Here is a 12,645-nt window from a genome sequence, read left to right on the forward strand (position 1 = left end):
GGAGAGGCCAATCACGATGGCTGAATATCTTGTGGCAAGGTTTACAAACATATGGGGGTTTAGCTAATTGTCTGGAGAATATTACTGTCCTGTGTAATTCTGGTCACCAAAATTCCTTGCATCATGTTGGATGCTTTTCCTCTTTTCTTGACCTAATCTGTTTAATAATATTGCTGTTACGCACCTGCTGCATTTCACTGATGAAAGAGGTGTCTATGTATAATCTGTGGAGTCTTGGCGTCCTGGAGAACAGATATGCTTTATACTTGTACATCACTATTTACAGCAGAACTGAGAGTTATTTGAGTCCAGAGAAGTTCTGATCCATAAAACTGTACACCAGCTACTACTGATCTGTGGTGTTGGTGTATTGGTCACAGCCTCACTGGCATGTGCCCTGTAGATCTGAGTATTCACCATGACTGGCAGTACTGCTGAGTCATGCTTTTGTCTCCAGACTCCTTTTGTGCTTTAATGACTAACCTTTGTGCAAAACAGTGATTCTGTTTCCTGGATGCCTGCCTTCATGAAGTTAAGTATGCTCTGATGTACATCAAGACTTGTATCAGTGAGCTTTATGGTACAGCTGAGTTCTTTCTTTTGAAAATTTCAAAGACAGCTAGGAAATTTAGACAACTTCCATGTAAAATTAGTGGTAGTTTTATGTCTAAATCCACTAGTCAGCATTCCAAACTCTCAACCTTAATTTTGGAAACTAATCCTGTTCCCTCCAAAGTTTGGGAAGAGCTATTTCTGCTAATTCAAGTGACTCTGCAGTCACTGGATGGTTTTCACACCTGGATCTTGCTAGTACAAGTGCCTCTGTTGCACTGGCACTGATATAATCCACACCTGTGTTAGGGGACTGTTCTCTCATAATTTAGGCTGTGTACAATGGAAGAACACAGTATAAAAAACTAGCTAAAAAGCTAAAGTGGCTATATTGTTGCAAACATAGCACATTTTTTGTGATTCTCTATTTTTGACTCTTGGGACATCACCCAGAAAAGTGGGTGGCTTTTATATAATTTGTGCTGCAGCATCTAATCGTGACAGATTGAACAGATGTGGTCTGGAAGCTTTATCGCAGAACTTCCTTGCTTATATCAGTTTAACATAATGACCTATGTTTGTTTTTTGGAAAGTGGCTCTCAGGATCAGTTGAGAGATCTGTGCACCTGAGCTAGCCCTGGCCATATTCTTTGCACAGACACTTTTTAAGAGGCAAGTTTACAAAGTAAATTTGATTTGGTTACATGTGTTCTGAAACCATCCCTAAGTATGTTCAAATAACAGTAAATGCTTGTTAGTGGTTAGAGATAGGGATGTGAATGGTTAACTAGTAAGCCTCATCCATTAAGGTTCTGGTTAACCAGTGTGACCAGCTCCTTGGCATGCCACGCATAAGGGTGGCAGAGGGGCGGGGTGTTCCAGTTCACCCAATCCCCCCCTTAATTGGTTAACGGGTTAACCATTAAACAGGATTTTACGTCCCTAGTTACAGTAAGTCAGGACACACAAGTTCTATTCCTGGCGCTCTCACTGACTTGCTGTCTGACGAATATTATTTCAGTTATTTCACTGCCTTTCCTCCTCTGTGTGATGGGTTGTGTGGCTTCACTAGTATTGTGAAGTGTTTGGTAAGATTTTGCTGGGAAAGCCTTTCTGCAACAGCCCCCTTGTGTCTAGGACTGACAGCGAATATGCCTTTGCACATCATATCTAGCAATAATCTCTTCTTTTGAGTTCATGTGACCTACTGTACCCGTTCCCAATCATCTAGAATTGAGGCTGGGTTAATTGTTCTTTTACTCCCAAGTCCAGAAAGGACTAGATTCAAACCTCTCCTGTTCCTCATTCTAAAGGATATGTTGGACCCAAATATATGCCCATCCTCCAACCTTGATCCTAGAGTAGCTTATTAAATTTGCAATAGAATTTCTTTCTGCTATGTAAAGATATGACGGTGGGGGGAGGTGGCAGCTGTGCTGACAGGGACCTTTCTGATCTTGTTTTGATAAATTCTTCTCTCTTTTCTAGGAAGATAGCCTCAGACCTCAGGATCTAGAGCTGAAGGAATTGAAGGAGAACTTGCAGGATACGCAGCCTGTAGGAGTGCTGGTGGATAGCTGTAAAACTCTAGATCAGGTTGGCATGGGGTTAAACATTTGTGTTTGTCACATGCTGTGCCTTGGAATGAAAAGTTCACCAACCAGTACTGCCTCCTACTGGAAAGAAACTCTCTTTTGGATTGCTTTGAAGAGTTACCACAAAGGGGAAGGCAGCTGAGAGAGACTCCTTCAAACAGCTGGTTTATCCATGGTGAAAAGAAGGGTTAGAATGGAGGCTGAGGAGTTGTGCTAGCAAGGACACTTACCTAGGGGACTTGCCTAAAAGAAATGGCTTGCAGCTCTCAAAGTGTCAGATATGTGAAATCGGCAACTCAGCCACAAGTTGAAATTGTTGCATGAGCTGACTTAGCTCCAGCACCATCCGAGGTGAAATTAAGCGGGTGCGTGCTGGGACACAGCTCCAGCAAGAGCCGGCTAAACTGCAGCAAAAGCCAGCAGGGGGCTATTTAAAGAGCTAGCAGGAACCCATGTTGTAATAAATTGTAAGTTACTTTCACCTGTAAGAAATTGTAAGTTACTTTCACTGCTGGATACCATAGAAGATGGTAAAATGGGCAGTAATGTAACTTACTTTAAGTCTTATATTTAACAACATAACCTCCATGTCCAGTTCCTGGATAAGGATTCTTGGGCTCTTTTGATTGAGCAGGATGTTGTTCTGGTGCAGCGCGCTGGCTGCGTACAGCTCTTCTTGGGAGAAGTAACTTTCCATGCATGTGGCCTATGAAGGGTTGTGGGATCCCCTTGGGGGAAAGATGCTGCGTAAAAGCCAAATACTTATTACGCTTGCTGCTACTCTCTGTGTCTATCTTCCCCCTTCCACAGACTAGATAGTGTATGTGTCTCTAGAGTTAAAACAGGTGATAGTTTGTCCATTGCTTCCTCATGATCTGCTGTGTGACCTTGAGCAAGTCTCTAAACCCCACTGTTCCCTGCTGTTGCCCCTCTGCAAAATGGGTTGGATGCTTTCCTACCTCACAGAGGAGTTCTGGGACTTCCAAGGAGAGTTAAGCACCTGTCATTTGTGCTTATGAAAATCTCTAGTTTTAAAGTTCTGAAGTAAAATGTGCTTTGGGAATGCACAATATAATATCTATTATCTTGTGTCCTGCCCAGACCTGTTTGGAAAGCTCATGGTGCAGGTATGCGCAGAGATTGTTTTATTAAGGTTCAAGCATTTAAAAAAAAAATTGTTTGGTTTTCGTGTCTTTCTCAGTCATTACTCCCATCCTGCCTTTCAATGTCTAGAAAAGGGATGATGTGTCAGCTCCTATTAATGGTACAATTTAGTAAATGTGCATGTGGCTTTATTGCTCCATTAGATTTCACGCCTGTATTTGTTTCCTGTTCACCAGGCAAAAGCACTTCTGAAATTTATTGAAGCCATTTCTGAGAAGACTCTGAGGAGCACCGTAGCTTTAACAGCTGCTAGGGGACGTGGTAAATCTGCTGCTTTAGGACTGGCTATAGCTGGGGCTGTGGCTTTTGGGTAAGCTTAACCTCAGCTGTCTAAGCTGAGAAGAATTAGAGGTGCATTTGTGCGACAATAATATATATCTATGACACAATCCTTTTTGTGCATTTTGATGGATATATTCACATTAGGGATGTTAATGGGTAACAGTTAAACAGTTACTCAGTAAACATTACCCTTAATGGATGGTGTTTATCAAGTAACATGTTAACCAGTGCCCAGGCGGAAAGCTGCTCCAGCCCCCTGGACCCTCTCCGCAGGACTGCTGGTTCCCAGCCTCTATGGGGCAGGAGGCAAGGGCAGCCATGGCAGCAGCCCCTGCAAAGGGGAGCCTGTGAGCCACAGGGCTGGAGCAGCCCCTGGCTGCAGTGGGGTCCACTCTAGCCTGCCCATCCCCTTTAATCGGTTAAATGGGATTTATATCCCTAGTTCTCATTGATTTCCAAATCTTTCCATTTTTATACTAACAGGAAATGTTAATCTTTTAAAAGTCAGAATAATCACATTTTAGAAATTCCTAAAGTAGGCAACTACAAATCAGTTCTCAGTTGTGTAGTGAAACCAATGAGCACTGGAAGTTCAGGATATAAGTGCAGTCAACTCTGACACAAAGATCAAAGCACTCTGTGCAAGGCAGCAGCATGGAGCTGGAGGCTGGCTTAAATCAGCTCCTCATGGGCACCAGCTCCTGCCCCCCACTGGCCCTTGCTGCCTCTGATACAGAGGCAGTAAGTGGTGGGGTGCATGTAGTTGATACATTAACCAATAAGCCTTGGCTTATAGGTTAAATCATGTAGTGCAGGGGTGGGGAACCTCAGGTCTGGAATTGGATGTTGCCCCCAGCTTGCCTGGATCCAGCCCTCGAGGCTCAGGGCTCCTCCCTCCCCCCCGCTAACATTTGGGAGCCTGTGCTGGCACTCCAGCCTCCACCCCACCATGGGGCTGGAGCGCACACAGTTTACTAGTCTGAGCTCCCAAGGCTCTGGTGTGTGAGGCGAATGTGGGGAGTATCTGTCTCCTCAGCCAGGGGCCATGTCACGTTTTGGTTTTTTTGCTTTTCACTTATGTGCTGATCCTGACTGATCTTTCTGTGGGTCAGCAGCTCCTGACCCAGTAAAGGTTCCTCACCCCTGGCATAACGGACTTTGACATTCCTACTGAATACCTTGGCATAGTACAGGGGTGGGCAATAATTTTTTGCCAGGGGCCTCTTCGGAAATTTTTTAAGCTGCCCCGAGCCACATAGGAAGGGGCAGGGCCAAGATATTTCTGGGTTCACTAGACAATGATTGGTCTGGGGGAGAGGGAGTGCCTTTGCCCCCACCCCACATTCCCCTAAGGTGCCCATTCCCCTGGTATGGGAGGAGACTTCCCTCGCTCCCCTGCCCCTAGGCCAATTTGGGCGCGGGGGAAGTCTCCTCCGCTCTTCCCCCCCCACTTCCTGAGCAGCGCTCAGCACTTCAAAGTGCCACATGCTCCTGGCAGGTTGGGAAGAGGCTTTGCACACTCTCTGCCCCCAGGCCAATTAGGACCCGGGGGTGGGTGAGCGCATGAAGCCTTCTCCGCTCTGCCCTAGCCCTGCGAGCAGCTCCTGGCAGGGCAGGAGAAGGCTTCAGGCATTCCCCCACTCCTAGGCCCTACTTGGCCTGGGGGTGGGGAAGCAGCAGGGCCTCTGCGGGCTGAATCCACCTGCGTGGCGGGCTGGATCCGACCCACGGAGGCCCTTTTGCCCATCCCTGGTGTAGTAGTACACACTGAAGATGTATCCTACAGGCATGGTAGAAAGAATGCTTCACTTTAACTGTTGCTTTCTATTTCACTTACAAATATAAACTCTATAAACTCTTTGTGGTTTAAGGTGCTTTGTATCTGTTAAATCTCAGTGTTTTGCACCATCTCGCTACGGCGTGTATAGTATAAACTGAATGGTTCAGGCTTCTTTAGATAAAAGGATTTAAAACCCGGTTTTGTTTCCTCAATAGTTACTCCAACATCTTTGTGACATCTCCCAGTCCAGACAATCTTCACACACTGTTTGAATTTGTATTTAAAGGTTTTGATGCACTGCAGTACCAGGTAAGAAGAGCAGTGTACGGAATTTCACAGAATCATGTGTATGGAGGGATTTAAAGTTGCATTTCTCATATTGGTTTTACATACCTAGTGTTAGAATGATGGCTTTTTAGCATTAGGTTGTTTGCTCCTAAAAGCCTTTTATAATGCTCTGCAGTGAATCATAGCAAGCTGATTTTTTTACATCCAGTATTTATAAATCAGAAATATTGTGAAACTAGATTTTTTTGTCATAAAAAATGGACATTATTTTTATTATAAGATTTTCTATTAGGGTCCCTACATTTTAAGTTAATGCTAGGAATAAAAGTGAATTAGATTAAATAATTGAAGGTTTCTTTCTAAGAAATGGAATTTATTCTTGGATATGCTACTCCATGAACTTTGGAAGTATTGGAGAAACCAGCTCTCTGATGGATCTCATTGACTGAATAGAAGGAAACAAAGATTATATTTTCACTTTAGATATACAGTTAAGTTTGTCCAGGTTGAGGCTTTCTTAACAGAATTTCAGTGCAGAATTTTTGTGCAAATAGACGCTGTTTTTCTCCTAACCTGCTGTTCTTTTAGGTCTTGCCTGTTCATTTTGTTTAATCTTTTCCTTCAGGAACATCTGGACTATGAGATTATTCAGTCTCTGAACCCTGAGTTTAATAAAGCAGTCGTCAGAGTGAATGTGTTCAAGGAACACAGACAGACTATCCAGGTAATTAACCTGTGTGTCACTTCTTCAGCCTCACTATATCTCATTCATAGCCACTAGAAGTACAGCACATCACTAGCAGTTTTAACCTTGAATGTATTCATTTTACATAATGTTACCAGGTTATACACGATTGTGTATCCAAGCAGGTTTGCCCTAAGAGGAGGCTAATTACTTCCTGATCAAAGAGTTCTACCAGAGAAGCTATTTATCTAGCTCTGTGGAGATCTTGTAAGTCAAGGATCTTCACTTGAATTTGCACGTGCTTGTTTTTGGTGTGTGTTATAATAGTGTTCAGAAAAGTGGAGGAGCACAAATTTTAGCAGTAAGGAAAAATCAAAGACACCTAATCTGATACAAATAAAGTGCTTTTGTGGTCCAGTGGCACCACAAGGCATATGACCTGCTATTCATCCTCCCTGGAATGGCACTCAAGTTCACCCCACTAGTTTATCACGGTACCTGCGCCCCATTTCTCTCTAAGCAAGAGACTGGGACCTTGGAAGGAAACTGCTTCTATGGGGATGCAGCTTTACCTCCTTTGTGGTCTTCTCAAGTCGCAGACAGCTGCTATGGTTGGGGATTACTTGAATAAAATAGTATTTGGCTCCTTGCAGTACATACATCCCGCCGATGCTGTGAAACTGGGTCAGGCTGAACTTGTGGTGATTGACGAAGCTGCTGCCATTCCTCTTCCTCTTGTGAAAAACCTGCTGGGGCCTTACCTCGTCTTTATGGCTTCTACGATCAATGGGTAAGACACTGAATGCTGGCCTGCTTGTTTGGGAAACAAGCCGCATGGGCAGTTTTTTGTTGGACCCTGCTCTCATTCATGTCAGTCCTTACACTTATTGCTTGTCCTGATCTTTTTGCATAACTGCTCCTTTTAATGGCCGAGAGCTGTCTTTGAATTGACTGTGGTCTTTATTCTCTTCTGTGAGTCACTTATTAGTCCAGTGTCCTATTAATTGCCTGTCCCTCCTATGAAGACATGTTCTGTTCTGTGCCTGAACAAGGAACGAAGGTTTAAGCGTGATGCTGAAGTGTCAGGAGGAGAGGACATGTAGGTTTTGTGGAGAGCTGCCCCCTTTTTGATCAAAATGGGGTTAAGAAAATTCCAGCTGCTTGGCTATAGTTCAGTATAGGTTATTGTTTCCTAAGTTCCCCTTATGTTTCTGACAGAAATGATCAGTCACCTCCTGTGACCTCACTGTGTAGTGCAGTGAAAGAGCTGCATTTCAGTGTAGGTGAAGCAGTCTGGGTGGGAATAAAGTAAAGCTCTTTGATTAGTCAGCGCCATATGTGCAATGCCTTTGGGAGCTGTTGATCCCCTCACCACTGCATTTTGGCTTTTTCCTTCGGCTTGTACCAGCAGTGATGCTGCAAGGGACCTAGTAATGGCACATGAAGCCAGAACGTAGATAAAGTTGCATTTTAAATTAGGGCTATCCTGGATTACTGGGTTGTTTTGTTGGTTTTTCCAGCCTCATCTTACTAGCTTCTCATTGATCTCTTAATTCTTCTAGTTACGAGGGCACCGGTCGGTCGTTGTCCCTGAAGCTGATTCAGCAGCTCCGGCAGCAGAGTGCAGAGGCACAAGCCAGCATGACCGCAGAGAACAAAGCTACAGCTACAGCTAAACTTGCCTCAGGTACCGCCCCCCTGTTGGCATCTCTGAATAAGCGACTCTAGCCAGCAACACAATGCTCATGACTTGCACCCTTTGCAGTTCTTTGGTGTTCCGTATTTGGATTTGTACAGCTGCAGGCGGAGGGTGGTGGTGGAATGTGAAGAAAGCTATAAGAAGCTTGACTTGTAACTTGGTCGCTTCAATTAATTTTTCACCCTCTGAAATTTCTCAGCCACTTGTAAGGGCATGGACTCCACCTGAGTGGTCTAGCTGCATTGATTCTATATGGAAATAGGCTTAAGTGTCCAATTTTGGATGGCTTGGGGGAAATAGGTGGTTTGCTACTTTCAGTCTTTCGGACCAAAGCTATTGAAGGGCCTGATCCTGTTGGTGCCTTTAGTGGATGTTAAGTAATGGTTAATTGACTAGTCGAGTAGTTGATGGAAATTCCATCAACTGCTCAACTACCCCATAGGCACTTTTTTTCTTTGAAATGTACGAGAGCCCCCAGGGCTCAAAGTCCCCCTCTGACCCTGGCCTCCATGCTGTGCTGCTGATTAGAAATGCCACCTGGAGCCAGTGTCAGCTGGGGACTCCCCAGCTGATCCTGGGATCAAGAGGACTCTCCAGCTGATCGCGGGGTTCCATGTGGCATTTCCCCAGAACCTGGGGTCAGCTGGGGACTCACCAGCTGATCCCGGGTTCCACAGAAATGCCGTGCTGGAGCCCAGGATCAGCTGGGGAGTCTCCAGCTGACCCCGGACTCCACCTGTAACAGGGCCACACAGCTGATCCTGGGGTCAGCTGTGCAGCGCTGCTGCTTTGAAGTACCCCCTTCCCCTTCCCCCCGCTTTGCTGCCCCTCTCTAATAGAGGCAGCAAGGGGGGGGAGACGATTAGTCCTTAACATCCCTAGTACCTGTCACGTCAGACATGTTTGATTTTTTTTTTTTCTTTTGAACTTTTCTTTCCAGCTCGTACGTTGCACGAAGTCTCCCTCCATGAGTCAATCCGATATGCCCCTGGAGACCCCGTGGAAAAATGGCTCAATGACCTGCTGTGTCTGGATTGTCTCAACATCACCAGGATCATCTCTGGCTGCCCGCTGCCTGAAACCTGTGACCTGTATCCTGCCTGAAAATAGTGCCCTCGCTCAGTAAATGACTCTCAGTTGCGGTAGGGCAGTGTGAGCTCCTACAGAAGAGATTAGGAGCAAGGCTGTTTCTGAGAGGTTGGAGGTGATAGACTCTCTGCCTCGATTTCAGTTTCCCTCAACACAGCTTATAATTCAGCTTCTTCATGTTGGTCAGAAGCACATTTCAGTTTAACTCTCCTCTTCAGTGATGGATAAAGCACCCTGTGTGACAAGGGTCTGCTCCAGCGCCTACTGCAGTTGGAGGGTGTTTCTTGATGGGGATGAGAAAAGACTCAATAGGCATTTTGAAAAATAGACCCATTAATATTCTGATAATAAAATAATGAACAAATCTGGTATTCTTGGGTAGTGCTGAGCCCTCTGTGTAAACTTAACATGGGGAAGGACTGTTTCTATGGTCCAAGGCCCCGATCCTGCACAAGCCAGTTGACGTCAGAAAGGCTCTGTGTGGATACCGGGTCCACATGGCTGCTTCTCAGTGCAAGATCCAGTTAAGTGCACTTTGACCAGTCTTCTGGGCTAGATCTCTTAGCGAGGCTTTTCTTTTTTAAAGGGGTGGTCTGGCAGTGTCTTACTGACATTGATTTGCTTCCTGGAGGAGGTGGGAGGGGTAAGGAAGGTTTTGAGACATGGTCAACATTTTGTGATGTCTTTCCTAATTGGTGTGCTGCAAAGAAGATACGCAGATCAGGCTAAAGGATTGTTCAGAGCCCTGGTGGCTGACATCTTTGGATAGCAATAGCTTAAAGCAGGGGGGTCCAGCCTTTTTGCGCATGAGATCACTTTTTGAATTTAAATGCAATCCAAGATCTACCTAAAATATAAATACCCTTGTCCTGCCTCCTTCCTGCCACTTCTCTGAGGCCCCGCCCCTGCTCACTCCATCCTCCCTCTCTTGCTCACTCTCGTTCGCTTTCACCAGGTTGGGGCAGAGGGTTAGGGTGCAGGTCTCTGGCCTTGGATTAAGGGATTTGGAGCACCAGAGGGGCTCTGAGCTGAGTTTGGGGCAGGCAGTTGGGGTGCTCAAGAAGGTTCTAGATGCAGGCTCTGGGAGGTTTGGATGCAGGGGGTTCAGGGCTAGGGCAGGGCTTGGGACATAAGAGGGGGTTCATGACTGGGGGTAGGGTTTTGGGATGTGGGCTCCAGCTGGGCACTGCTTATCTTAGCTCCTGGGTAGTGGAGCAGTGGGGCTAAGGCAGGATCGCCCCTGCACCACTCCCTAAAGCAGCCAGCAAACTCCCTCCATCCCAGACCCCCTCTCTGCTCTGTGGAGAAAGGATACAGAGTGGGAAGGGGCACCTTGACATCAGCGCCCCCTCCTCTCCCTCTGCTGTCCTGCAACAGGAAGCAGAGGCTCCTGAGGGGACAGCTCCAAGGAAAATGGCAGGAGGCTCCCCAAGGGGAGGGGCAGCTGAAGCGTTGGCACTTAATAGCCTCTTGGCCAAACCAGTCAGGATTCCCTGTGAGAGGCTCAAGATCTACCAGTAGATCCCGATGGACTGGTTGGTGACCACTGGCTTAAAGAACGAGGAATGTGTGTTCCCATCCGGGTGATGCAGGCAGATGTAGCTTTTGGCTTTGCTTGTTTCCTTGATCACCTTACTTAGATATTACGTGAACAGAGACACCCTCTTTTGTTACCACAAAGCATCGGAAGTTTTTCTCCAGCGGCTGATGGCCCTTTATGTGGCTTCTCACTACAAGGTAGTGCTACTGCGGTCTCCGCTCTGATACAGGGGAGAAATACCTGCTGTTTTAAAGAGGGCAAATTGAGACGTCTTAGAGGACTGATCGCACAGTAGCTTTTCCGTGCCTTAACAGCTGAACTGCATGCCTTGCTTCAGGCCTTGTAAAGCACTGTTTTCCCAGTTGCCTCCTCACCCAATAGGCCTGATCTCAACCTGGGTTAGTACTGATTTCTGGCTGTGAACCAGGACACCAAATCTTAGGCATGCGTGTTGCACTAGCTCAGAGCTTGATATCTGAATTATATGGGGGAGAGAAGTGCAGGTGATCAACAGTTTTCAGTAGCATTTATTCTGTTAAATAAGAACATTGATTTTTGAATGGTTTTAAATTTAATTTAAAATATAGTAATAAACGGTACCAGCTGATAACATGGTTTTAAAACTCAGATGGATAATCCAATCAAAATAACATAATAGACTAGAATTGTTTTGTGAGTTTCTTGGGCCATCAGTGTTATACCATGGCTGCATCTAGACTGGCAAGTTTTTGCGCAAAAGCGGCTGCTTTTGTGCAAATACTTGACAGCTGTATACACTGGTCACTTGAATTTGCGCAAGACCACTGGCGGTCTAATGTATGATTGTCAGTGTTCTTGCGCAAATACACTGATGCTCCCGCTCGGGTAAAAGCCCTCTTGCGCAAATGCTTTTGGCGAAAATGGCGATCGGGGCTTTCTTGCACAAAATCACGTCTATATTGGCCACGGATGCTTTTGGGCAAAAGCACTTTTGGCGCAAAAGCATCCATGCCAATCTAGATGCTCTTTTCCACAAATGCTTTTAACGGAAAAACTTTTCCGTTAAAAGCATTTGCGGAAAATCATGCCAGTCTAGAACTTTGATTTTTGAATGGTCCATATGCAAGGTTTTTGCTAGATCCAAATTCACAGGAGGGAAAGGGAGAAGCAGGATTTATAGTAGTGCCGCTCTCCAAGCAACTACTGTCTTTGTGGTAGAACTTTGAAACTCTTCCCTGCAGAGAGTCTGGAGGATTGTTGATCTTCAGAGATGCAGCCACCCGTCTCGTTAACACTAACTAGTAAGTGATAATTAGTGCTCTAACTAGATGGTTTTATGGCCCCTTAGAATTCTCCCAATGACCTCCAGATGCTTTCAGATGCTCCTGCCCATCATCTCTTCTGCCTTCTGCCTCCAGTTCCACCTACCCAGAATTCCTTGCCAGAGGTACTTGCTGTTGTTCAGGTAAGAAACGAAAGGGTCTGTGCAGATACAGAACTGCTAATTAAGAACGCAGTCACAGATTGGGTGACAGTGGCTCTTATCTGTAGGACTATATAGTAATTTCAATTTTGTGTGCATTATGCTAGTGCTTACAGGCTTTAACCAGGACTTTGTTGTGCAAGGTGCTGTACAAATCTACAAGCGCACTGTCCCTGTCACACAGCCCAGCGCTTACAACCTAGGAAACACATTTGTGCTGCAAGGCCTGCCAGAAAGTTGAAGTTCAGGTCATAGCAACCTCTTCCCCTGAGGAGCATTATTTCTCCAACTCTTATATAGTGCTGAATAAACATGAACTCATTAGAAGATGGCTGAACAGTGGCAGAACATATCTCTGTGTGATGTAGTGGGGGTACTTGCTGGGCTGTGGTGACCTCTGCTGTCTGGAGCAAGACCCAGCAGGGAAAACCTCATTATGCAAAGGTAACGCCAAACCTGTTGAACCAGACACCCCCCATGGAGAGGAACAAAGGAAGGTGGAATGCTGC

The 12,645-nt window shown here is 45.7% G+C and overlaps 1 protein-coding gene across 2 annotated transcripts in view; it reads left to right on the top strand.

The window, feature by feature from the left end:
- Positions 1-12,645, top strand: part of NAT10 (N-acetyltransferase 10) — a 40,721-nt gene that overhangs the window by 11,833 nt on the left and 16,243 nt on the right. For both annotated transcript variants that reach the window (XM_075927461.2, XM_075927459.2), the window contains exons 8-16: positions 2,041-2,148; positions 3,488-3,621; positions 5,589-5,682; positions 6,287-6,385; positions 7,000-7,136; positions 7,909-8,033; positions 8,986-9,136; positions 10,775-10,871; positions 12,002-12,118. In XM_075927461.2, coding sequence (XP_075783576.2) covers positions 2,041-2,148; positions 3,488-3,621; positions 5,589-5,682; positions 6,287-6,385; positions 7,000-7,136; positions 7,909-8,033; positions 8,986-9,136; positions 10,775-10,871; positions 12,002-12,118 — 1,062 coding nt within the window. The remainder of the gene's footprint in view (positions 1-2,040; positions 2,149-3,487; positions 3,622-5,588; positions 5,683-6,286; positions 6,386-6,999; positions 7,137-7,908; positions 8,034-8,985; positions 9,137-10,774; positions 10,872-12,001; positions 12,119-12,645) is intronic.

Source organism: Pelodiscus sinensis, chromosome 5 (genome assembly GCF_052426305.1).
Source record: "Pelodiscus sinensis isolate ZL-2025 chromosome 5, ASM5242630v1, whole genome shotgun sequence".
Classification (NCBI taxonomy): domain Eukaryota; kingdom Metazoa; phylum Chordata; order Testudines; family Trionychidae; genus Pelodiscus; species Pelodiscus sinensis.